Here is a 26190-nt window from a genome sequence, read left to right as displayed (position 1 = left end):
CAATTTAATCAATCATTAAACTAAATGAAATGCAATCATATAATATCATGGCTATTATTTTGCATATGAATAAATGTGTGTATGACAGTATTCAGAGATGCAACTTTAAGAAACAAAACAGTGAAATCATTTTTCACAAAATAAATATATACATCAAAGCTTTTAAAAAAGTAATCTAATAGAAGTGTCAGCTGCAACTGCCATTATTCACTTCAATAAGCTTTTCTCCTACACCCAATCATCAGTGAGCAACCCATCACTGTCACATTACTGAATGCTGAAGGTTTGTGTGGTTGCCAAGGGGAATGGTGTGATAATCATTAAGAGATCAGGGGGCACTGTGTGATGACAGCTGGTGTAATAAAGTCCTGTCAAACACACCTGCTGACACAGAGGAACAGAAATCATGTGCATGATACAAGATATACAGGTCTATCATATTGTATGACCAATTTAATAGATTTAGGTGCAAAGCAGTGGGTAGTCTCATAGTTTCCTGGTGGATCTTAAGCTTGGGTTTATTCTTTGTTTTTCACATTCTCCTACATGGGTTATTTCTGAGTTCTTCCTTTTTCTTCCACTTCAGTGTCAATAGGTGTATTGGCTACTCTAAATTGCCCCAAATGGGAATGTGTGGATGTGTGGTGCCTTGGAATGAACGAGTATCCCATTCAGCATGTATTTCTGCCTCATGCCAAGTATTCCCAGGATAAGAACAAGACCCAGCATCACCCTGAACTGAATTATTGACTGAAAGAAAGAAAGAATAAATGAATGAATGAATGAATGAATGAATGAATGAATGAATGAATGAAAGTTAGAAAAACAAGCCTGAGCTTAAATAGTTTTACCAACGAACGATGCATGAAATGATAGCATTTCCAATGTAAAAAAAAAATTAATCAAGCAATGTTTGAAAGAAAATAGACTAAGTGATAAAAGTATCTCTCTTTAAAGGACTCCTCTATAGCATGTGCATATGTTACACCAGCCAAGACACATATTATTTAATTGCACAACATCCTAGAACGTGGAAGCTGAGGTAACAAACATTACCTTAAAACCTATAAAACACAAACTGTAAATATGAAGTTCTTGTGATTCCATAATAAGAACATTATTAGAACCACAGTGTTAGCTGGGGAAAATGGACTACAGGGCCAGGACATTTAATACATCAGATACATAGCATATTGGTCACAGGAAACCAAAATCTACTCCAGTTCATTTATCCAACTTATTGGCTACATGTATCTTCAACTTCCATTCATTCATCCTACTTCAAGTTCTCTTTTTATTTTGGCTTTATCATCTTAAATAAACTGAAAATAGCTGATTTATTGATCTTACATCATACAGCTCTAAGATATTTAGCAATCTCTACAACCTCCTCAACATCTTCATCCTCTACCAGATACATGGAAATAAATTCATACACTAAATTATAGACTATGTTACTGTTCATGGCAGCTTTGTCAACTGGCACTAACAATACATTATAATGATTACTAAAAATGGAAAAAAGAGTCTTCGACCCAACAATGAAATCATGGAAGTTTTATAAGCACTGCAAACTGCTGCTGAAGGCCTTTTATTCAAACGTCTGGCAGTGGTTGCATTCAAACCCATGTCTCTGCAGCTGCTCCAACATTCTGTTTGCATACATGAATCACAGTGATAAAGACCAACCTCACAAGTAACCTGAAATACTCAAAATAGTAGACTGTTAGCACAAACCTTAGCTCAATTCTATCACAAAGCAGTCTCTATATGCTTTTAAGCAAGCTGAGGAACTTGATATTCTCACTGGATTTAAATCTGATTAATAGTAGATCTCTAGGTTGGTGGTAGCTTTCAAAAAGTAATCTAAACAAATTTCAGGTCTCAACATTCCCCTTTCATTTTATATAATTCTACAGTCAGGATCATTCGAGCTGATTTAACATTGCGTCTGTGGAATAGACTATAAAGTTGTGTGAAATAAAGATGAAGGCCTCTCAAGAGCAATGCAAATTAAGCAGTAACCGCAGACTGTCTCACTGTCTCAATAGTACAATTATAAAACAAGGATACATACACAGATCTGAAATTATGCAGTTGGTCTTTCTTTTTAGAATATTTAGCTTGGTACAGAAGAGCATTATAAAAGAGCACGGTGTCCCTGGGGTTTTACAGCTCCTTACAGCTCCCTAATAATTAGGATGTGTAGCAACAATGCTGAGTCAGAAAACTGCTGGACTAAAGCCATGAAGTATGAGACATGAAGAGAGCAAGAAATTTGTGTATCTGCCATGCAGAATAACATGTAAAAGGTTACAAAAGGCCTATATAGTCAAAAGATCTATAAAAGATAAAAGATCTAGAAGAAAATAAAGGAGCATCTTTCAATACAAGTCTTTGACTAAGTCTAAGACTTTCTAATAAATACTTACATGCTTAAGTGGAGGGGGGCACGGTGGCTTAGTGGGTAGCACGTTCGCCTCACACCTCCAGGGTCGGGGTTCGATTCCCGCCTCCGCCTTGTGTGTGCGGAGTTTGCATGTTCTCCCCGTGCCTCGGGGTGTTTCCTCCGGGTACTCCGGTTTCCTCCCCCAGTCCAAAGACATGCATGGTAGGTTAATTGGCATCTCTGGAAAATTGTCCGTAGTGTGTGAATGCGTGAGTGAATGAGAGCGTGTGTGTGTGCCCTGCGATGGGTTGGCACTCCGTCCAGGGTCTATCCTGCCTTGATGCCCGATGACGCCTGAGATAGGCACAGGCTCCCCGTGACCCGAGAAGTTCGGATAAAGCGGTAGAAAATGAATGAATGAATGCTTAAGTGGCTCACTGTCACCAACAGTCCATCCAACAAAGTCTACAAGGACACAACTGCCTGAAACAGACTCAGACAAACACAATTCTGATCTCTGCTGTCATTGTCTCCACTTCAACCAATGATTAATCTTTTGCTTCCAGTTCACTAAATGGGTTTGTGCCTTCCTCAGGCCAGAAATTATTGAGTCCATCAATCCATGATTCCTGCTCAAGAATACTCATAAGGGGACTAAAGCAACCTTTTTGTTAAAGATGGACTGAACTGGAGAGCAAAGTTGGCTGTGGTATGAACACTTGACCATAGTTTTACCAAAATACTAAGAAAAGATCTATTATTTAGATGTTCCAGGTTTGATTAATTTATTTATTCTTATTCGGAAACCACTCTATTCTGATCAGGGTCTTGGAAGGTCCAAAGCCTATTCTGTTGCAAGGTAGACACTCAGACATTAACAGAGCCACATGCACATACACATAATAAAGCTTAGAGGTAATCTAGAGTATCGCCAATCAGCCCATGGGAACGGAATGCTTTGGGTGGAAGGATGAAGCTACATAGTACAGAAGATGCCTAAGAGGAGAACATGCACAAATACTCCTGGCAACTTTCTCCTCCACCATGCCACCCATGATTGTTTTATATTACTGTATGTATAAATATGTCACTTTCTGTGAAGAGGCAAGTGATTTAGTTTGCCTACATACAGCCTAAATTACTTTTAATGAGGCTTAGATCAGAGCTGGCTAAATTATTGAAGGGAGTGATTTGTCTAGAGGCAGAGTTACAGAGTTGATGAATGTACAAAGGATCATGATGCTATTGTTTGGCACTTTACCTGCTGACTGATTTAGAACCAGATCATGGCTGGTGTATAATTGAAAGCATGAATCTCTAATTTCTGCTTGGGATCCGAAATATTTTCAGTTATATATTTAACAAAGTATCTGCTGGGATTCCTTTCTGTTAGTGGTGCAAGTTTAAAAAATATTAGGTGTGTGGGAAAAAACAGAGCTTTTGTAATGAAAATGCCATGTTACTATCTTTTGATCCAATCCTATACATAATACTTAATTTACTGAGTAAATATTAAAATTAATTAGAAATAACTAAGATAGATAGATAGATAGATAGATAGATAGATAGATAGATAGATAGATAGATAGATAGATAGATAGATAGATGGATGGATGGATGGATGGATGGATGGATGGATGGATGGATGGATGGATGGATGGATGGATGGATAAATAGATACTTGTTAGGTCTTACCTGAGTCTAAGCAGCTGACTATAGATCCACAAAAACTTCATGTCTGCAAAGCAAAAGACGGCTATAAGAAAGATATCACAGTGTTTCCAGCTCACAATTTCCACTGCCTGAAATGTTAAGTAATAGCAATTAAGGTGAAAGAGATCTAGAAGACCAAGAACGAACTCAAATAGAACTGGCCATATAGAAGTAACTGTAGGAACGTGACACATGAGTGGTGGTGCTCACTCTTCTGCTGCATGGGAAAATCTTCAGAAGGAAACCATAATTGTGTCTGAAGCATGCAAAACAGGAACCATGAGCATTTTGAAAGCAAAATGCTACTTTGACTACTATCACTAATGGTATGCTTGGAGAAAAAAAGAGCAGCATTTCATGAATATTTGATATCATCTTGCCATCTGTTAAGCATGGAGGTAGATGCAGTACGATTTTATTGTTGTGTGGCAGCCGGTGGCACAGGAATCAGCCTGGTCAGCAAATCTGTTTGTAGACCATTATATCTCAGAACTAGAAGTGTTCTGCAAGCAAGAGTGTGTGAAAAGGCATTGAATACAAATAGAAAGACTCTAAGTTGTGAAATGCCAAGGGGGTGTATGCCAAGCGGTGATTTAGTAGTGTAGGCTGGCCAAACATTTAGCACACTACATTATTTAATTTTTTTTCTCTTCACTTTTTAAGTTAGAAATTAAGCATGCATTGACATTTGCAGAACAATGTTATTTGACTGCAGCAGAGGTTCTGTTTTCACATTTGAATATAGCAATACAGTATAAAGTCTAAGGCTGATATAGCAGCAAATGCAGAAGTTAAATCTGTCATTTTTGTGTTCAGAAGAAAAGAGGAAAGATACTAATATAACATTCCTTTAACAGAAGACAGACTGGAAGAGAACATGTGAATAAGAATAAATAAACATCTCTTATCACTATCACATATATTTTGTGTCTACAAGACACGGAGTAACTCAAGTGAAATAGCTTCTCATTGTTGGCCTCCTGAAGGTGCTGAAGAACTTAGAGATGTGGGCATGTGGTAGCCTTGTGGTTAAGGTGTTGAGCTACCAATCAGAAGGTTGTGAGTTCAATTTCAGGTCCACCAAGCTGCCCTTAACCCTTAATTGCTCAGTTAAAAATTAGATAATCATTTAAGTTGCTCTGGTCTGTTAAATGCTGTAATTGTAAAGAACTGTCTCATTCCTCCAAATCAGACCTGCCATTCTCCAGGGTGTCCAGGGTGAGCTGTCAAGAAAAAATAAAGGTCACGTGATCCACACGGGCCATCACTGGATGCTGGCTCTCGAGCTCCAATAGAGTGAATGGACTCAAATAGCATCCAATCAGATCGGAGCTCCGGCGCCGTATAAAACCTGGTAAAGCAGCTTATTTCTGGAGAACATAATCAGCGTCGGTGTGTTTGTTTTGGACTAAAGGAAGAGTCATTTTTATTTCCCCCAAAGAAAATAGACTAAAAGGTAGGATGAATTTTTTTTTTTCTGTAGATGGGCAGTTGACTAAGTTGTGAATGTTATCTATTTAAATATTATATGGATTTATTATTATTACTATTATTATTATTAGTACTATTAATTATTATTATTGTTATTATTATTAGAAACTTAATGGTAATAGGTTCTATTAATACGAATTAGTTTAGTGAAAGATTCAACATTCGAGCTGCTTTTTTTAAATCTTTAAATACATCTGGTATAAATAAAACAAATGTATAAAATATATGCATGCTTTCGCTTTTAAGTTGGAAAATTCATCAACTGTGAACGGCAACTTCTCTGGCAAATAATTTCGTTGTTTCCGGTGATTGTTCTTTTTGTTACTGAAGGACACAAATACAGATATAGGATAATAGATTTTCTGTTCTCAAGAACATCAGCGGCGACCTTGCGGTCTTTAAACAAGATGTCCAAGGTCTCCAGCGTTTTTAGAGCACTGCGCAATTACGCATTTTGTTTGCAATCCATCGTGTTTGCATGCAATTAATACGATGAATGATTCTCAGCAGCTGGGTGGCTGTGGAGATGCCATCACATTTGCATCACAGCTACTTGACGCGCAAATTAAAACAAAACAAAAACCTATCAGGATCTTGAACGTGGCACCGCAAAGCCCTGTGCAGATTGTGTGCGTTTGACGCTGAATTCCTGCACCGCTGCGGGAATCGGGCGCTTTAATACTGTTACGTCAGAATTAATGCGGCTGAAGGGGGAGGGAAGCTTCGTCCTTGGATGCTCTGGAACACCATTTGGTCTCGGACGCGTCTAACGAGTGGCTCTTTCCTCAGCTCTGAGAAACCATGCCTTTCGGGAACACCCACAACAAGATGAAGATGAACTACACGGCCGAGCAGGAGTTCCCAGACCTCAGCCAGCACAATAACCACATGGCCAAGGTGCTTACTCCGGAGATGTACGCAAACCTGCGGGACAAGGAAACCTCCAGCGGCTTCACACTGGACGACGTCATCCAAACCGGGGTTGATAATCCAGGTATGATCCTTCTGCTTTTTGAAGGTCACATCTATTGCATGTTGCGTTTTCCAATTCTAGTATATAACAGAAAGATGGCCCAGGTTTTTGCACCATCTCAGCTCTCAACATACCTGAACCAAGCGGTTAGGGACACTCACCTGTTTAAGGTGAGATATAAACCGAAGTCCAGTGAAAATGAAGCACGTTGAAAGAGACTAAAGTGATGCTCAGTGTCAGCAGAAATAAGCTGCTTGACTTGCCAGTGACCGTGCACAAAATGTCTGCTAAAAACATAGATATAAGCAAATGTGTGGCCATGTACAGTAAATTCAAACCACTGAATTCCAGTGAAGTGTGTAAACCCCCCCCCCCCCGTTTTTTTTTCTTTCCTCCCCAAAATGTCTCCACTGCAACAGACTATAATACATATAATACTCTATAGGTGTACACAGAAATTGTAGATTTTATAGGTTTTCCATAATCGTTGCTATTTATGTAGACACTTTATTTTGTACTGTACCCACCATCCTTGAGATGACTGATCTTTCTGTAGCTTTCTTTACCAAATCGTCTGCCTTGAGACTTATGTTTTATATCAATCCCTCCCTTTACCTTCTAGGCCATCCGTTCATCATGACTGTGGGCTGTGTTGCTGGTGACGAGGAAACATATGAGGTGTTTAAAGAACTTCTGGACCCAGTCATCGAAGACCGCCATGGAGGCTACAAGCCCACAGACAAGCACAAGACAGACATGAACCCAGACAACCTTCAGGTATGTGCAATTTAAGTGTCTACTTGTATCTAATTTCTTTTGCCTCTTTAAATTGGACTTTAAAAGCATTTATTTATTGTGTCATAGGGTGGAGATGACCTTGATCCCAACTATGTCTTGAGCTCCAGAGTAAGAACTGGCAGGAGCATCCGTGGCTTCTCCCTTCCCCCTCACTGCAGCCGTGGTGAAAGGCGTGCCATTGAAAATCTGGCTGTTGAAGGTCTGTGTTTCTAAATCAGCAATTTCCAGAATTGAGCCGTTTGTGACCTATTATATGTGTCAACCTTGAATCATGTGAGACACTACCTAAGGCAGCTCTGTTTTTTCGCTGTACAGGTTTGGGTAGTTTAGATGGTGAATTTAAAGGAACATACTATGCCCTGAAGAACATGACCGACGAGGAGCAACAGCAGCTGATTGATGATCACTTCCTGTTTGACAAACCAGTGTCCCCACTGCTGTTGGCCTCTGGTATGGCTCGTGATTGGCCTGATGCCAGGGGGATCTGGTAAGAGCTTAAGGGGTTTACTTGACATTGAACTAAAACTACATCATTGAATTTTGTAGATATTCACAAATGTTGGTCTTGTTTAAATTTTGACAATTCATCCAAATGATTTTGTTCAATTAATTATTGACTGGCTGAATTAGGGATATGATTACATCTAAACACATTGGTCATTATTTTACTTCCTTTGCCTTCTTTATGTTGTAAGGCACAATGATGATAAGACCTTCCTGGTCTGGGTGAACGAGGAAGACCACCTCCGTGTCATCTCCATGCAGAAGGGTGGCAACATGAAGGAAGTCTTCAATCGTTTCTGCACAGGGCTAACAAAGGTTGGTGCGAATAAAGACACACTTGGAGAATCAATTTGTACAATTATAAACTGTAAAACAGTGTTGCATTTGCATTGTAGATTGAGTCTCTCTTCAAAGAGAAAGGCCATGAGTTCATGTGGAATGAGCACCTGGGCTACGTACTCACCTGCCCATCTAACCTGGGGACAGGGCTGCGTGGTGGTGTCCATGTTAAACTTCCAAACCTGAGCAAACACGAGAAGTTTGGCGAGATCCTCAAGAAGCTGAGGCTTCAGAAACGTGGAACAGGTACAAAACAAGTACAGTATATAACCTGCAGCTAAATGTGCACTAATTGCAAAGTGATGCTCTTGGAGTTCAAGAAGGACTTGATGAATGGACTAAATGTCAATTTCTAGGGACTTCCTCCACTGTGTTAATTATAAAGACTTGATTTGTCCTATCCAATAACTAAAACCTATTTTACGATGTTCCCAGGTGGAGTAGATACTGCTGCAGTGGGTGGCATTTTTGACATCTCTAATGCTGACCGGCTGGGCTTCTCTGAGGTAGAGCTGGTACAGATGGTTGTAGATGGTGTCAAGCTTCTCGTTGAAATGGAGAAGCGTCTGGAAGCTGACCAATCAATTGATGACCTGATGCCTGAGCAGAAGTGAACACTGCTTTATGTCCCCAACCATAATCCCAAATTGACTCCTCCCCCTTCCTCCAACAGCTCTCCTTTCCTCCAAACCAGTAATGTTAATCACATCGAGGAGCTCACTCTGCCCATGTTAGCGGCACTAAAGTTAGACGAGTCTTCCATCAGTCCAAAGGATTTTGTACCTCCAGCTTCTTGAGGATGGCTCTTTAACACCCTGAAATAAAGTCTCTTTGGCCCATGGAATTGGTTGTGGTGTCTCTTGCCTGTATGACAGTAAAACCTGGGTACTATAAAAGTCAAGTTGTCCTCCAGATGAATCCACTGTCAAGCATGGCCATTCAAAATTATTACATTTCTGTTTCATCTCTAAAGGTCCCAATGGTCTAAGAATCTTATTTTGCCATTTGTGTTGAATTTTGCTAGACTCACATTTCTATCATAGACATTCCTTTATATTTCAAGCCAGTGTAACTTTACAATCCAGACAGATCATGACAATGTAATTTATTCATTGATAAACGAAACCATACCATATGCTATTAACCAGTTGCACGTTTTTAAATGTGATATCATCCCAGTGACTTGGGATTTCTTTGTCAGTCCACAATATATTAATCCAAACCTAATTCAATATCCAAACTAATGTCCAAAACAATTACATTGCCCATTTCCTGTCAAAGCACCGCAAACTGACCTCAACAAGAACAGTACTGAAAAATGTAATGCTTTATCTCGAGGCAGTGGTTTAGCTTTTTATATTTGTTAAGCACTCACTGTAACTCATTAAAATATACTAGGATGTCATCACAACAGGTCATTTTAATTGTTTTCTAAGCACTTTTGTGTGTTAGTCTGCACTCTTGTGGCCACTATAGGAACTTTGGTCTATAGAAGAAAGCCATTGATATTTTTTCATGTTTTATTCTTTAAAGGTATCCAGTGTTATTATAGTTTCCATTGTACAATCACCATCCTTTCAAGAATATATAATGGCTTAAAATTAAGTCATAATGCTGCTTTTAACTGTTTTACATTGCTCATCTAATTGCTTCCTACAGCATGTTTTAATTCACATTTAATACACAAATAATGAGAGGCCTAAAGACTGTAATCTGCAGGCATCTGATGCATTATGTATAAGCTGAATAATGCTCTAACTGATATTACTCAGTGGTACCAAGATGAGGACAGATATGTTCCAACATAATGGCCTTGAGTCCCCTGAATGCATCATGTTTACTCTGTAGTTTACCTGCTACTGTTTCCCCCCCCCAAACTTGTGTAAAAGTGTTGTTGACACTGGCCTGAAGGGTAGTTGACCAATAAGAAAAAGACAGAAAACAAGAAAACCACACCATGTCCTACTTTGATTGGTTTAATGTTTATTTGTGCACATGTAGAGAACAGAAGGTGCGAGTGTTCATATCTGTATGGCATACAGAAGTCAGCACAGGCAAGTACTGAACATAGCACAAATCATTTTAGAGCTTCTTAATAGTATTTACAGGTGAACTCTATGTTTAAAGCTCATTACTGCTTCAGAGGCAGGGCAGAAAGATCAACTCACAGAACTTTCAAGAGGAGTGGAAGGGGAATGGAGTGGCACAATGTAATTCCATTTTGTTTTTTAAAAATACAGTGTAAAACAACGTAATGCATTCAGTTCAGACCTTTTGATCTGCTAGCGGAGAAAAATTAAGACATTTTAAACCATCTTAGTGCCTTTGGATAAAAACCTTATCCTACTAAAATCATAGCAACGTTTATTCTGTATTGCCAATTACTGTTAATGGTACTGCAACACCGGTTTGGTTTCTTGTGCTCACACACGGTCATTCCATTCACATATTCATATGCTTATGCTATCTCCATAGGACATCTTTAAAACAATAGCCTCTCAATAGCCCATCCATACCTACCTTATTTTATGCTCTCATCACTCATGGTAGAGGAAACTCACCATTCATACAGATAACACTGTATCTGACATGTGCAAATACCGTTACTTAAATGTACATGTGTTAATCAGATATTCTGCAATATGTTTGAAACAACATTTTAAAGCATTTGCTCTTTCATATAAGCCATGTAACCGTTTCTTTTCTCACACACCTTATCATACATTTCACTTTCACTGCATTCATTTTTATACACTATGAAATTCATTCACTCAGCATTCTTTTGTTCTTAACTCATAAATATAGTGTAACTCAACATAACCCTTAAAACCTTAAGAAATTCTAACTTCATTGTTAAGACTCGCTTGTTGAATAAAAGCTGGTAGGAAGCAAAAGCAGCTGTGCTCTGGCTGAGCGCTGTGCCAGCGTACGGTCAATAAAATAATAGCTGTAAAAAGCTCCAGACAAAAACACAAGCTGAAACAATGTTATAAAACAAAAGCTATAATCTCAAGTAAATAGTGCCTTGATAGAGGTGACGAAATGTGTAGCAACTATGAGACACGTCATAGAAGACTGGTAGAATCCGAATCTTGAGGGGTAGAGGGAAGTGAGGAAATGATGATCTCTATTGGAGTAATGGGGCAGACCTTAGGACCTGAGGCTTCCTGTTTAACTTGTTTTTGTTTGTGTGTGTCTCTGATGTGCCTTAAATGGGAAGGCCTGGTTTAGCAGCGTTAACCCTGCAGGAACTGCATCAGCAAAGATTGAGGGGTGAAAATGGAGGTCCTAAGACCCCCAGATATCAGTCCAGTCAGTCAGATGGGAAAGGGGCAGTCAGCTATGCCAAGGATCTCTGACGTGGTTTTATTCTGGGGTACAACTGCAGGGAGACATACAGATAAAGCTTTAAACATGTAGCTGCAGACTTAATCTATAGTAAGCAAATGCAATACATGTCTGTAATACATCATTTCCATATTCACAATGAACAACAGCTAAAGATTTACAAGGCTATGAATTTTGTATGGATTATTAAGAGAAATGAGCCAATATACAATCTAGGTACACATCTGAGTATGTACATTTAAGAGCTAGTTTAGTACAGTCAGTGATGAATGATAGGTTTTACCCCAAGCAGGTTACGAGGTACGAAGCCTTCCTTGTCATTAAGTTTGGCCCACCACCAATCTGTCTCTGTATCATCTTTCCTGCGCAGGATGGTGATGGCATCCCCCTCCTGGAACGACAGCTCGTCTGCATTTTGAGCCTCGTAGTCCCACAAAGTGTACACGACCCCTTTATTCATCACACCCAGTTTCTCCTGCACACCTGCACACACAAAACAATTAACAGATTAGTGAACCTTGTACAGTAAACACCATGTCCTGGTATACTTTGATCAGTTAAAATGACAATCACAGCTGAAAAACAGCTGAATTTACTGAACAGACTTATCTGCATAGATGCAACTGCAACTATCAAAATCCTAGAAGGCAGAAAACAGGTGTTTACCACAAAACCGTACGTCGATCAACAATATGGATCAATTTTGTAAGATTCGGGCTAAATAACAAAACAGTACTACTACTGTATCAAAACTACTTAATAACAAGCAGCTCCTTGACATTCTCAGCAAGTTAATTCCCAATGTGCCCAATACTGCCAAAATAATACCAGACAGGGCAAAGGAAAAACAAGATTTTACCACAAAAACAATAGCATGTGAGACAACAGCGCCACCCAATGTTAAAAGTTTAAACAACAAAAAAATATTTACTGGCTGCATTTATATATAAAATGCATTCTGCATAAATGTTTACATGTCTACAACACAGTGAAAATTGTACTGTTGATTAACTGACTACAGAAGAGAGAGAACTCGACCTCTAAGATTTTTTCCAAAATCTAATCAGTTCCCCTGTTGGTTACAGTAATAGTTCCATATAATCCTTCTAACATTCAACCACTCCTTCTTCAGATGCTCTAACAAGAAGGACAGCTAACCTGAAAATGTAATGCTTTCACCACCTAGTGGCGAAGGCATGAAAATTGTCTTAACTACATAAAAGAAAGCTTGTTTGGCCAACAGAAACAGCAAAGGTAAAAGCGAAAAAGATTTCGAAAGCATTTACCATAGAGGAATTGTGAGCACTGAATATAACCCTCCTCCATTTCTTCACACTTGTCTGCGGCTGTTTCAACATCACTGATAGTGGTGGCAAAGATCGCAGCGCCGGACTCTACCAGCAGCTTGCAGAGGTGAACGCTGTTGCAGGAGGCAGCACAGTGCAGGGGTGTCCTGGTAAAACACACACACACACACACAAACACACATGAACCCTTTCCAAAACAAAAACATTCTCAAATGATATTAAAAAATAAAGCCTGTCTGAATGAATGATTAATTTAAGCATGGCTCAGTACAGGACAGGAAAGTTTACAAAAGGTGGTAAATTCCAATCCTAGGCATGTCAGAGTATGCTAGCAACGCAATTATATTATCTGCTCAGATACGAGATATGTGCTTAGATTGAATGTAGTATGTACACAAAAATCTGGAGTCAACTCACCAGCCATCACTGTCTGCTGCATTGACATTAACTCCAAAGTCAAGCAGGAACTTGACAATGTGGTGGTGTCCGGCACACACAGAATTGTGTAAGGGTGTGATGCCCTCATCGTTCGGGGTGCTGGGGTTCTCCACCTGTCAACATCACCTCATAAGTTTAACACTCAAGACTAAGCTGACAAAAGAGAATGTGACTAAGAATGAATGTGCAAAATCTGTTAGTAAAAAATATACTTCATTGCCATATGTTCTGTAAATGTACCTCATAGATGATCCGCTGCACCAGGTCAAACTCGCCCTCAAGTGAGGCATCCAGCAGCAGGGCCAATGGATTAAACTTCACTCTGAAACCATGGCCTGTCCTCTCCGAGTCAGGCTTCTTTAGATTAGTACGCTTCTCCTAAAGAGATTTTAAATAGACATATTAACTCTGTACACAAAAAGAAAAGTGGGTATTGTGGATTCACCTGGGTCCTGTAAGTATAAAGGTGCAACTAAAGACAGCTGTTTGATCAAGCAGTGCTGAGTTCCATGCTAGTACTCCACCTTGTAAACAACCAATCATATCCATGATTACAACTGGAAACGTATGATGTGGTTTTTTTAAGCTTACCGTAATTGGAGCGGCTGGTGAGCTTCCTGCCTCCTGTGGTGAGCTGGCTTCAGGAACAGGGCTAGGTAGAGTGGCCACAGGTTCTGCTGGGATGTTGTTGTTGTTGTCTTCCGAGGCTGTTGTCGGCTCCAGTGCTGTTGAGACTTCTGTTTCACTTGCTGGCTGCACTGGCTGGTTATCATTGGCATCACCTTGGTGTAAGTCTTGCGAGGGCACTTCCTCTGTACTCACGAGAGTCAAAGCTGGTGTTTCAGAAGATGTATTCCCATTATCTGCATCAGCCAGTGCCTCTCCCACTGTCGTTCCTGTAGGCTGGTAGAAGGGAGTGACTCCACTTCCTCCTCCCACTCCTCCAATGCCTCCTTCTATTCCACCAGCCAGAGTGTTGAAGCGCTGGTAGAGGAGCTTCTGGATGTTTGGCCCACTTGGTCCTTCAGGCTCTGTGATGGAACTGCGCTTTTTGAGTGGTCGTGGTGCATTGGCCAGCTTCCTGCGCAGGGCCTCGAGCTCAGCATCACTCTGGAAACGCATGGGCGAGTGAACCATGGGTGTAAGCTTGGTGGGACTGAGTGGACGAGGAATGTGGTCCACGATGGGTACAGGGGATTCTGGGAAAACAGCTGCCTGGCCTTCAATTTCCAGATCTCCATCTACCACATCGGCTAGAGGGACTGGTAGCATAGGGAAAGACCCAGAGCCCGGGAAAGGCAGGGGAGAAGTGGGAGTAGAGCTGGAGGGCAAGAGTGGCTTTCCATAAACTGCAGACAAAGGTTAAGAAAATGTCACAAATTTACATACTCAAATGAACAAATCAGTGCATACATAAGACTAATTCAAGTCAAAAAGGCCAAATTCTTTAAAATAACTAGGTGAACTGAATTTGTTACTTACCGGCTTTGACAGAAGACTTCCCAAGAGGGTAATTCTTGGGCACCCCCTGCTGTAGGTACATGTGATAAATGGAACTTGAGTTCATAGTAGGTGGGCCTTTCCTAGGTGACTGTGGTCTGGAACCCCTGTCTGGGATAAAGGGGCGCACTGCCACGGCCAGAGGGGGGTCAGACCTCTCTCCTGGGGGGAAAAGTGGAGAGCTGGGCTGGAAGGTGGGACTGGGAGGGACTGAGATGCGCTGCTGAATCTGCTGTGAAGAGGAGCCAGTGGAGGAGCCACCTCGTGGCCAGACAGTTGGAGGTGGAGCACTGGGATTAGGGGGGATGTTTGAGTGGGTTGGAACAGAACACAGTGGCACATCTTTACGCCGGTCCAGGGAGCCAGTGGAGCCAGAATTGATTGACGAAAGTGGGTGGGCTCGGGTGTGGGTGCCGTAAGGAGGAGGCTGGGGCTTACAGGGAGGAGGTGGAGCTGGGCCTAGTTTACTTATGTCCTGAACCTACACAAAACAAACAAGAGAATGATATTGTATCAAATTAAATATAGTTAGATTTAGTCTGAATATAAAGCATTCTTAGAGAAACTTGCATTGTTCTGGGGTGCTGCAGTTTTAAAGAATTTAAATAAAGCTCCATTAGAAAAGATCTGAATAGACAAAAAAAAAAAACCTTATCTGTTTATCTGAGCTTTATTGCTAGAGTGCAGAGGTTGTTGTTTTTAAATTTGTTATATACAGTCAGGGAATATAATTATTTGATCCCCTGCTGATTTGATAAGTTTCAAAAAAATTAATTTTGAGAAATTTCTAAGTAATCAGCGGTCCATAATGTTTCTATGGTAGGTTTATTTAAATGGAGAGAGACAGAATATCAACAAAAAATCCAGAAAAGAAACATTAAATCTTAGAAATTCATTTGTTTCTGATTGAGTGAAATAAGTTTTTGATCCTCAAGCAAAACTTTGTGCTTGCCAACAAGAGTTTCTCCACCAAGTACTGAGATCAGACCTTTTTTCAGGTTTGCGCACATCTCAGGAGACAGATACTCTCCATGCCATGAAAATCCGCTCCTTCCACAGATTTTCTGGGAATAAGGTCTGGAGACTGGCTAGGCCATGCCAGGATCTTAATGTGCTTCTTCTTGAGCCACTCTTTGCTGCCTTGGCCAGATGTTCTGAGTCACTGTCCACGACCCTTCTTCAGTGTTCTGGCTGAGGCCAGGAGGTTCTCATCCAAGATTCTACGGTACATCTGCCCCTCAAGTCTTCCTGTACCCGTAGCAGAGAAACAGCCCCAAAGCAGAATGTTTCCAACTCCATGTTTGACAGTGGGGACGCTGTTCTTGGGATCATATTCAGCATTTCTCTGACTCCAAACCAATTTTTGGTCTCATCGGACCACATCCCATTCTCCCAAGAATTCTCGAGTCATTCAGGCGTTCATTGGCAAACTTCAGATGGGCCTGTGCATACTGTATGCCTTCTTGTGCTGGGAAACCTTGCGGGCACTGCAGGATCTGAATTCATTTCGACAGTGTGTTACCAATGGTCTTCTTGCTGACTGTGGTCCCATTTCTCGTGAGCTTAACAAGCTCCTCCCATGTAATTCTGGGCTGATCCCTCTAATTACCCCACAAGGTGAGTTCATGCAGGCAGCTCCAGAGCGGGGGCCATCGAATGTTATCTTGGATTCCTGTCCTTTTTCTTATTATCGTGCCAACTGTGATCTCTTTCTCAACAAGCTTATTGCTGATGGTCTTGTGCAGATCTACAATCAGTCCTTGACGTACATTGACAGCTCTTTGGTCTTGCCCATGGTGTTGGAGAGGTTTGAAAGAGAGATTGATTCTGTGACAGGCATCTTTTATATACAAGTTGAGATTAGGAGTACTTTTCTAAAGGGACAGGACTAATGTGTGTCCCTAATGGGAACATAACCGGTCTTTAGGGGTAAGAAATCTTGCTTCAAATACTTATTTCAATTAATCAAATTTGAATAAATTTCTAATCTTTTTTTTCTGGAGTTTTCTGGTTTATATTTTGTCTCTCTCTGTTAAAATAAACATACCATACTAATTCTAGACCGCTAATTTCTTTGTAAAGGGGTAAACATACAAAATCAACAGGGGATCAAATAATTATTTCCCACACTGTATAGACAAGGATCTTGAACATTTACTAAACTAACTGCACTTATCCATGTACAACAAAAAACAAATAAATAGCTGTCATAATAAATAAATAAATAAATAAATTTTTTTTTTTTTAAAATTCAAAAATTAAATAATTCTTTAATAGAGACAGAAGGACTGACACTGGAAGCCTAACCTTTTCTGATGGGGTACCAGCAGGAGACGCTGTTTTGCTGGGAATGTCTCCTACTGAATCTTTCCAGTCTGAAGGCTTCAGAGATGCATTGCCTTTGCTGAGGGTGGGCCACCCTGCATCATTAGCTTCAAAAATAGAGAAAATCAGTATAAAAATAAATATGATATCTGTACTTAGTAGTGCTGCTATTATCACATGTTCCAGGTGGTAAATTATTTCAAAATGCAAATGGAGGTGCATATAACAAGCATTAGTAATATAGCTTTTTCATAGTAGTACAGATTATATGGCAGTATGTGTCAAGAGAACCATCACTTGACAGACCAACAATCATTAATGTCTGTGAGCAAATAAGTAAATAAATAAATAAATCTACATGGATTAGAATGCATTAGAAATCTCTAATAAGCACTGACATCCAGACTTACAGTCGCACTTACAGTAATTACGGTTCTCAATCTGTCTGCAAGTGATAAATATACTGTACTTGAAATGCTCTTGAAGACACAACAAACATTTATATTTTAACTGATTTTTCTGCCATGTCTTGCTAATTTTGTCATTACATGTTATAATGAAAGTCACAGTCTCTGCACTGCTAAAGCAAGTTAATAGTTTTATGGTTTAGGTGGTAGAGGACCCTGTGAACCTTATCAGGGTAGAGTTTCATACAAACATGGATCATACCTACACACAGCCACACCAACACGCAGTCATTAACAGACATTTCGAATCCTCTCACATGGGCACACGCAGCCACCCACAATCACACACAGGATCAGCAGTGTACTTTATGGGAACCCAGTCAGTGAAGTTTGATTTCAGTGCATAAAAGGGAAGCGCATTCTCATGAAATATCTCATATTACTGTACCGGTAACAGTCAATAATCCAGATGCTTGATGTGTCTGGCCCCTAACATTTGGTGTCTGAATACTAAGTTCTTAGCACTTTTTGCTTCCAATCAGTCTATAATTTATGTACTTGGGATGGAAATTTAAAATGGAAACCAGGTCATTAAAGTACTTATAAATTGTCCAAAATGTAAAATCCACTTTTGGACCATGTTCAACAGTAATACTGGTGTAAATGAATATTGCTACGCTGGCACTGCAATGATCCTGTCCAGTACTCTGGATAAGGTTCAGGGGCCATCCCTCCAGCTCTCCATCAGCCACCTTCCCACTCACAAGAGACTCCATCTGACCCCTCTGTAGAACAGGAGGTACCGGAGACCCCGGGGCCCGAGCCAGACTCCGGAGGAGACGGTGGGAACGGGTCCACTATGATGTCTAAATCAGAGACCTTCCACGGGCCTGAAGGCTTTCTCACTCCGTCTGATCAGCCCCCCCACAACACACACATAGTACAAGTACAACAGTACGGTACAGACAGAGCAAAGGGAGGAGAAAGAGATACACACAGAAATGTCAGCCACAAAGTAGAGATTACATAAGATGTTATAAGAGTAGAGAAAGAAGGAAATTGAACAGTAATTGATGTGTGAAACAACACAGAGAACGGAGGCGTTCTATACAATGTCTCCCTCTACCAGCAAACACAAAGGCACATGCCTAATCTAGATGGTGGCTAAGTGACAAACATTATACACAATGTCCATCTTAATGGAATTACTTACATTGCAAGTTACTACACATTATTTTATAGCCTATGAGGACAGGTTTGGAATGACAAGAAAAATAGAACCCCTGAGTTGAGATACAAAGAAACATGCCTAAATAACTGGTCTCTAGTCAAGATTGTAAAATATGGTTATGCAATGACTGACCTGATTTAGAGCGAGCATGGTTAGCTGTAGTGTTCATGCCTAGTGTCTGAGGTTTAAGAGGATCTGGTGGAACTACGTAGTTGGTGTCTTGGCGTGATGGCACCGGGACCTGGATATAAGGCCCTACTGCTGCCACACGGCCTGTATTGCCTCCCGTTGGCTGGGGTGAAGGAGGTCCATTTGCATGGTTAAGCTGTAGACATTAACAGGCGAAATAAAGCGAGATTGAAGAAGAACAGGGAATGAAAGGGGGGGGGGACGACACACAAATCAGTATATTAGCATATACAAAAAGCACAATGGCTAAAATACATTTATAATCTTCTGGGTTTTTCATTCTGAGTTCCATCTGTGTCCAAATTCTGCTCATTTGTGATAGAAGTTTACTTTTAGTGCATGTTTATGTCTGGGTGTGAGGTGAACTCCTAGCCTTACAGGCAAGTTCTCTTTTTGACGTGCCTCAGCTTTTTTCTTATAGAGGCGATCGCGGAGCTCACTGATGCGCTTGTCCATCAGCGTCACCTCCATATTGCGCTTGTTCAGCAGCTCCTTCTGCTGCTGTAGCTTACTGTTCTGCTCCTGGTTCAGCTTGTTACGGATCTGACAAGCACACGCAACAAAAACATCTCTGTCACCAATGGTACAACCCTGACAAATACCATTTGCTTGCAGAAGACATTTCTGACTCAATCACAGAATGATCAATTAATTACAACTTCAGTCTCGGAGCCAACAAGATTCACCTGGGAAAAATAGTCAGTCTAAAAAAGTTAGCCAAAATGTTTGATATTGTAATTTAGAATTGTATTCATGTGTGTACAGTATGTATACACAGACCTGTAGTTCTTGGTAAAGCTTGCGGAGCTCCAGTGCAGCAGTGCCGGTGACATGACCCCCAAGGCCCTGCAGGCCGTTAAGTCTGCCTCTGCGCAACTCTTCCAGCTGCTGACTCAGCTGGTCTACCCTGAGCACAGCAGCTTGAAGCTCTGCCTGCTTCTCTTGGAACATTCCACTGATGTGCTCGATCTCTGCAGCTAACAAGATACAACACAAACAAACTGTTCATTAGACACAGTCTCAGAATTTGTATAACTACTGCACATGTATCACGTTGCCTACAGGGTAAAAACCGACATTCAGCCAAGAGAATGCACCTCAAATAACTTTCATATGACCTTCCTAAAGTTTGTCACATGTGATTTGTGGAAGATTATTTAATAAACTGAGCGATGAATTAAAACCAATTTAACTGATGGACACGAGTAATATACTTAGCTGAAAGAGGGAGAAGGGAAACTGTAGGGAGGATAAGACTATGATATTTGCAGCAAACTGAAGAGAACCTGGTACAATACTAAACAACATGCATGCTTGTGTGTCTTAAGAGTATAAAAATGTTTATCATTTACAGTCCCAATCTTCTACACTTAGCCCTGGTCTCAGCATTGAGGACAACATTGTGTGAGAATTTCAATTCTGTGCTATAGACATCATGGGACTATGCAGTCTATAATGGTGCAATGGGCTTTCAACTGGTTGATGAATTAAAGGAAATCCCAGTGGTTCGATTATGCTATTTGGGTCATTTTGCTGACATGCATGTTCCACTTGTTCCTGGTTACATTTCCTTGTAAGGAATGTTTTTGTAACATGTATGTTCAACAATATAATTGTTGCTCTAAGACAAAAGTTACCATTTCAGCAGCAGAACTGACATCACTTTTGATGTCTATCGCATGAATAAAGGTTTTTTTAAATGCTTGTTATATTTGTTTTTCGAATCATACGGTGTTCTTTTTTTTTGTGTGTTCTTTTCTTTTTCAAAAAAGCTTTTGGGGCAAACATGCCTGAAAGTCACGTGAAGTCCAGCAATTTGTCATCAGCACTGAAAAATACATACACAGGTTACCATTGATGACCTTGCTGTAGTCAACTTGGCCTCTCATGGCACGAATCTTTTTGAGTTTGGCTTCCTGACTGTCCACTCTTTCTTTCAGCCTCTGCAGCTTCTCTGTTTCAGATACGGACTGCTGCTGCCTCCGCTCCTGCTGCTTCAGATACCGTAATCGTTGCTCCTGCACAAACACGAAGTGAAGGAGTCTGAGACACACACAGCTATAGCTCAGCCATTTAAAGAGACAAAGGGCTCTCGTTTCACATTGCACATGTGACTTAATTCACACGGTTCAGTGCTTGATTCTGATAAGTCACAAGGTTGTATCTGGATGTAACAAACATGAGGACTTGTACAGTCATGCCAAATAATGAGACTAATCAAACAGCTTGCAAAATGAGAATGTCATAATGTGGCGAGGGTGTATTTTGTATGTGACAGGTGTGTGTGTGTGTGTGTGTGTGTGTGTGTGTGTGTGAAAGAGAGAGAGAGTGAGAGAGTGAGAGAGGAAGTGGGAAGTGAGAGTGAGCACACGAGAGAGAGAGAGAGAGAGAGAGAGAGAGAGAGAGAGAGAGAGAGAGAATGAGTGAATGAGCGTGAGTGGGGAGAGAATGACTGTTGTATTGCAACTGTAACGTAGGTGAAGCAGGAAGCACAACATTAACTATAAATTGGTAAAATAAAGGCATTAATATATTAAATGGTGTATTCAAAGCTCTGTTGTATAAGCTGAATAAGCTAAATAGGCTGTCTTGTATGGAAGTAATGCATGTCAGCGTGGTGGGAAAATTCATCGAAGTGTGCGACACAGCTAAACCTAGCACAGGCATTGGTGGCCTCTTAGTGACTGCTAGCACACTGTCTTCAGAGCCCTTTCTACCAACTGACTACATTTATAGCTTCATTATCTGATCTCTGCTCATCAGCCACTCTCAATCTGCAGCTGCTTCAACAACAGATCGGAAATTGACTCCACTTTCATCAACTGAGGGATTTTGCTGAGCGATGACTGAACTGAATGTCACTCTCTAAACAGCTCTTACATCTTTATTCTTAATGAGAAAACAAGAATCTTGAAAGCTATTTGGCTTGAGCTGGTGAGAAATGCCTGCTGCATACAGGACATTTCTGAGAATGTTTGCTAAATTACTGGCATTGTTTGTTCTTGGAATGGTCTCCTGTGCTGATTTTGCCACTAACATCACCACAGCAGTAAACAGAGATGAGCTCATCGCCACTGCACTCGCTGCTGACAACAACCACTAAGAGGGGGTAATGAAATTTTTAAAATCCTGCAGATGAGCTCACACATTTAAAATACATTCTCCATACACAAGGTTTCTTCTATTCAAGCTTCACATGATGTAAATTGCCACATTGAGTAGACAGTCGGGAGACGGCAAATTATAGGGTAGAAAGCCCCAAAATATTCCCCTATATGACGGCATGTATTATAGGCGAAAGCTTGCCTACGCAGGTCTAATGAAGGAACAGAGAGACTTCAACCAATCTGCACTGCAAGTGAATACATTCACATGGAACAACTTTGAATATCCTTTTTCTACTCTCACTCAGTGCCGGAAATCTTAACATGCACGTTATTTAACCAGCATTGAATGCACAACACGCAGCATCCACCACTGAGTTGCACCTGATCTCCAGACTGAAGCGCAGTACATACGGCACCTATAAAAGAAGAGAGAGTTACCTTAGCGACGAGGATCTGCTGTTGGGCCTCGATCTGCTGCTGCTGCCGTGTGGCCATCTCCTGCAACTCGGAGAGTGTGAGCTCTACGCGAGAATTTGCCACCTGAAGAGAGGGAAGGATGAAGGAGGAGAGACAGATGGGGTGGTGGGAGAGGAGGTGTCTGTTAGCAGGTCATTTTCAAGAAACCAAAACAAAAGCACTCCATTAAGTTGATGAGTAGTATGTTCTATTCACAGACAGCCAATCATGCGACTGGAAAAACCTTGTTTATACCCATGATAAAAAAAAGGACGGAGGATATGGGGGGGAAGCTGGGACGAAAGAGACTGAAGTAGGGGCAAATCAGAGAGGGAGAAAGGGAGGGTAAAACATAAAGAGTGCTTTCTACAATGCTCAGTGTAGTGTTAACAGGGTGTAAAAGGCCTGTGGCTGTGTAAACATCATGGACCACAGAATTTCTCTAACAATCCAATTCATTTATCATTCCTGTGTCAACCCATCAGTTAATTATTTGCTGTGGGTTAGAAAAGTAAAAGCAAACATCTCTGTAGGTCTGTGGTTTACCAGGACACAAGTTTCACCCTCCTGGTGTAAACCCTAAGCTAAATTGTAGGCATGCTAATATAAACATGCCCTGTGCTGAGCACAACTGGGAGAGAAACGGCCCTGATTTCAGCTGAAAGACAAAAAAACTGGTCTGTGAGAAGATGCAAAGCAGGTCTTCATAATCTGTCCCCTGGCATTAAGACTGATAAGAGTGAGGCGTCCATCACACTGCCGGTCGCCATGCTGTCGCCATGGCAGCAGAGCAGAACTGCCATGCAGCAAGCAATAAATAAATAAATAAACAAACAAACACTAACAACAACAATGCAGAAAGCATACACAGACTATAATTTACACTGTGGAAGCTGAGACAGCAGTCTCTGCTTTACACACACTGAATAGTAGCAAAACCATCAATGAGAGCAAAACTATATAAAAGGGTATTAAAAAATGTAGAAACATTGTAAAGTTATGGACAGAGCCCTTGTATCTCCCTGAGCTTTGATGGTTGTTCACTTAGTTGCCACCACTGAATAGAATATTTATAAAACCCTGCATGCCATATACATTTATTCTCCGATAGTCACAATAAAGCAACTACTAGATCTGAATCAGGAATTTTTTTTTGGGTCTGACACCCAAATGCAATGCTATTAAATCCCTGAATAAAAATCCATTACCCTTTTTCTTCCATCCTTGTGTTCACTATTCAATAAGCTCATCTTAAAGCTACTTTGATCCAATGACTGTTACAGCTGAACACCCACCTGATCTTTACAGCAACAGAAAACCATTTTTCGTCAGATCTGGTACGCCTTTTTTATGTCTACACAATTTTAAGTTACTAACAAGCTTTGAAAAAAAAAATGAGCTAAATTTGTAACAAAAAGTTAAAAATGCGTGAAACAGATCATGAATCTCAAATATAACCCTTGCTACCATATCCTTGGAAATAGTGCATAGCTTGTATGTATTTATTAGACAGTTACAACACTTTTTCCTGTAGTGAATTTTGTTACTGAAAGTGCTCAGTGCTCACCTGCTTACAGAAACATGCAGTATGATAAGCAAAGACTGCACATAAAAAAGCCTACACGAGTGCAATAATCCATCAGCATATAACTCCCACACAAGCATCAGCAGTGCAGCATTTGCTGGGTCACCTACAGCCATTGGCCAGATCTATTCTTGGCAAAAAAAAAGAACAATAAATCTGATCTATTAATTTAATTAATCTATATTAATAAGAAGAATTTGCTGTGTATATTAAATGACTGTAGAATGTTGTGCATAAATATTCCCTACCACATCGGCTACACCGAGCATGTGATGTCATGTTTTATTTAATTTTTTTGTAAATAATAATATTAAGGACAACACCCGAGTGCCTTAAATTGAAGCTTTGTGGCAAGTTCAAGTGCGTGCGATATGGGATGGTTAAACATTTGAAGTAAGCACATTTCAGATAAAAAACGCTGCAATCTCAAAAAACAGAGAAAACAATACAAAACCTGCCGAGGAGATGATTACCTGATTCTACACTATTATGAATTTCTTAGATTCTTCACTATTATGAATCAGTAACATTCTCATCTTCTTATGTAATGTTGATGTTAGGCACAAAAGATCATTACCTGAAGAGAGTTCCCCCATGTAATTTCACAAGAGCACACTTTTAGTCTACTGCACTGTCCCGAGTCTGTAAATTCCTGCACTGCCTCCACGTGTATAAATTCCATCCTATAATCACCTCCAAAGTCTCTGAAAAAGCACATTAAAACCCTGCAAGCTTGAGGAGAGTGGACACGCTACTGCGCACGCTTCACAATCTGTGATTACATCCGAAATCGCTGAGCAATGAATAGCGTCGTACTAAATGGCATGCTGTTTATACGGTATTACGCAGTCCTACATTTGGGCTGCAACTCTCCAGCTCCCCTCGGTATCAACACTACACATCACCGACTAACCAGCTGACAAAACAGTGAGGAGGGAAATAGTAAGCAGTTTAAATAGTTTAGCCTGAGGGCGCGAGAACAAATTGGGTTTGCATCAAACCAAAAGTCATTTTAAATTAGTCTGACGGATTGAAAATTTTAATTCATGGCATCGGCGCTCAGTTTTTGTTGATTTGTTTTAAAATCATCGCGTGTATGCCTGACCCATGTGAAATAAAACTATTTGACTTCAAGGTGAAACATTCAAATTTATTTCTTACTTGTTCAGATTATTTACAGGCTGTTTTTATAAAAATTAAAACAAATAATAATAATAATAATAATTACTACTACCACGAATAATAAAAAAATACTACTACTACTACTACTACCACTACTACTACTACTACTACTACTACTACTACTACTAATAATAATAATAATAATAATAATAATAATAATAATAATGGTTTCAACATCATCTTGAAAAGCAACTTCCGGCCCGGATGTTTTTGGATGGAAATAACTGGGTGTACGGTTTGGTCTCATTGAAACCCATCAAATGTCTAATCCACACACTTAACTGTTAAGTTAATAATGACTTTTAAATTATATTGAAGTCATATACTGTATGTAAGCCAATATGCATATTAAACAAAAAATATTGTTCTAGATTCTCACTCACTTGAAAGCAATAAATAAATAAACAGATAAACAAATAAATACATAACAAAACAACAAATAAATAAATGCAGGAGTGAAAACTGTATAGGGTGCAGGACAGGATGTACATGAAGCCCCGGGATGGGAATTTGTCTGCGTATGAATGTGAACTGTACATGAACCGGTTAGGGAGAATTTTTTTTAACTGCTTAAATTAAATATGTCCCTGAATATTCCTGAAAAATGAGCAAATATTGTGCATGATTACTGCTGTGTGCAACAATATAACTGTTGTAAGGTAGAACTAACATTAATACAACATAATAACATGCTGATCATGTTATATTGTGATTTTTAAAAAAAATGAATTACTTACTAAAACATTATAATTGTAGTTTTGTTTACTGCTGAACAAGGTGTATCTGTATGTGTATAGTAGTCTATTTTGAGTTCACTGCTTCAGCATGTCTGCAGTCAGAGCAGAAGGTAGAAATCAGCACACTTCTGCTCAAATTAGACATCTATTTCCGTTGTAGGCACTAAGACA

At 40.1% G+C, this 26190-nt stretch overlaps 2 protein-coding genes across 7 annotated transcripts in view; one reads left to right on the top strand and one right to left on the bottom strand.

Moving 5' to 3' along the window:
- The first annotated feature begins 5401 nt into the window (after positions 1–5401).
- Positions 5402–9051, top strand: ckbb (creatine kinase, brain b). Its single transcript, XM_027149020.2, has 8 exons — positions 5402–5558; positions 6383–6587; positions 7189–7343; positions 7431–7563; positions 7680–7851; positions 8060–8183; positions 8264–8453; positions 8643–9051. Exons 2-8 carry the CDS (start codon positions 6395–6397, stop codon positions 8819–8821), a joined length of 1146 nt encoding a protein of 381 aa, XP_027004821.1. The 5' UTR covers positions 5402–5558; positions 6383–6394; the 3' UTR covers positions 8822–9051.
- Positions 9052–10169: 1118 nt separating this feature from the next.
- Positions 10170–26190, bottom strand: part of ppp1r13bb (protein phosphatase 1, regulatory subunit 13Bb) — a 37996-nt gene continuing 21975 nt past the window's right edge. For 2 of the 6 annotated variants that reach the window (XM_027149019.2, XM_047801501.1), the window contains 14 exons: positions 22498–22599; positions 20796–20970; positions 19733–19929; positions 19331–19495; positions 18896–19088; positions 18297–18443; positions 17108–17232; positions 14783–15281; positions 13892–14649; positions 13541–13678; positions 13280–13413; positions 12842–13008; positions 11839–12038; positions 10170–11589 (listed from right to left, as the gene is read on the bottom strand). In XM_027149019.2, coding sequence (XP_027004820.2) covers positions 11548–11589; positions 11839–12038; positions 12842–13008; positions 13280–13413; positions 13541–13678; positions 13892–14649; positions 14783–15281; positions 17108–17232; positions 18297–18443; positions 18896–19088; positions 19331–19495; positions 19733–19929; positions 20796–20970; positions 22498–22599 — 3042 coding nt within the window. In that variant the 3' untranslated portion in view covers positions 10170–11547. The other 4 variants (XM_047801498.1, XM_047801497.1, XM_047801499.1 and 1 more) reach the window with 4 other exon arrangements.

Source organism: Tachysurus fulvidraco, chromosome 16 (genome assembly GCF_022655615.1).
Source record: "Tachysurus fulvidraco isolate hzauxx_2018 chromosome 16, HZAU_PFXX_2.0, whole genome shotgun sequence".
NCBI classification, from domain to species: domain Eukaryota; kingdom Metazoa; phylum Chordata; class Actinopteri; order Siluriformes; family Bagridae; genus Tachysurus; species Tachysurus fulvidraco.
Note: the sequence above shows the minus strand (reverse complement) of the source record. Positions and strands in the feature narration are given on the sequence as shown.

Bases quoted from the DNA above. Each gene is read 5' to 3' on its own strand.
- ckbb (XM_027149020.2), top strand. From the start codon at position 6,395: ATGCCTTTCGGGAACACCCACAACAAGATGAAGATGAACTACACGGCC. The intron at 7,852-8,059 runs GTAAGAGCTTAA...TTATGTTGTAAG, and splicing joins CCTGATGCCAGGGGGATCTG to GCACAATGATGATAAGACCT. The intron at 8,454-8,642 runs GTACAAAACAAG...CGATGTTCCCAG, and splicing joins GCTTCAGAAACGTGGAACAG to GTGGAGTAGATACTGCTGCA.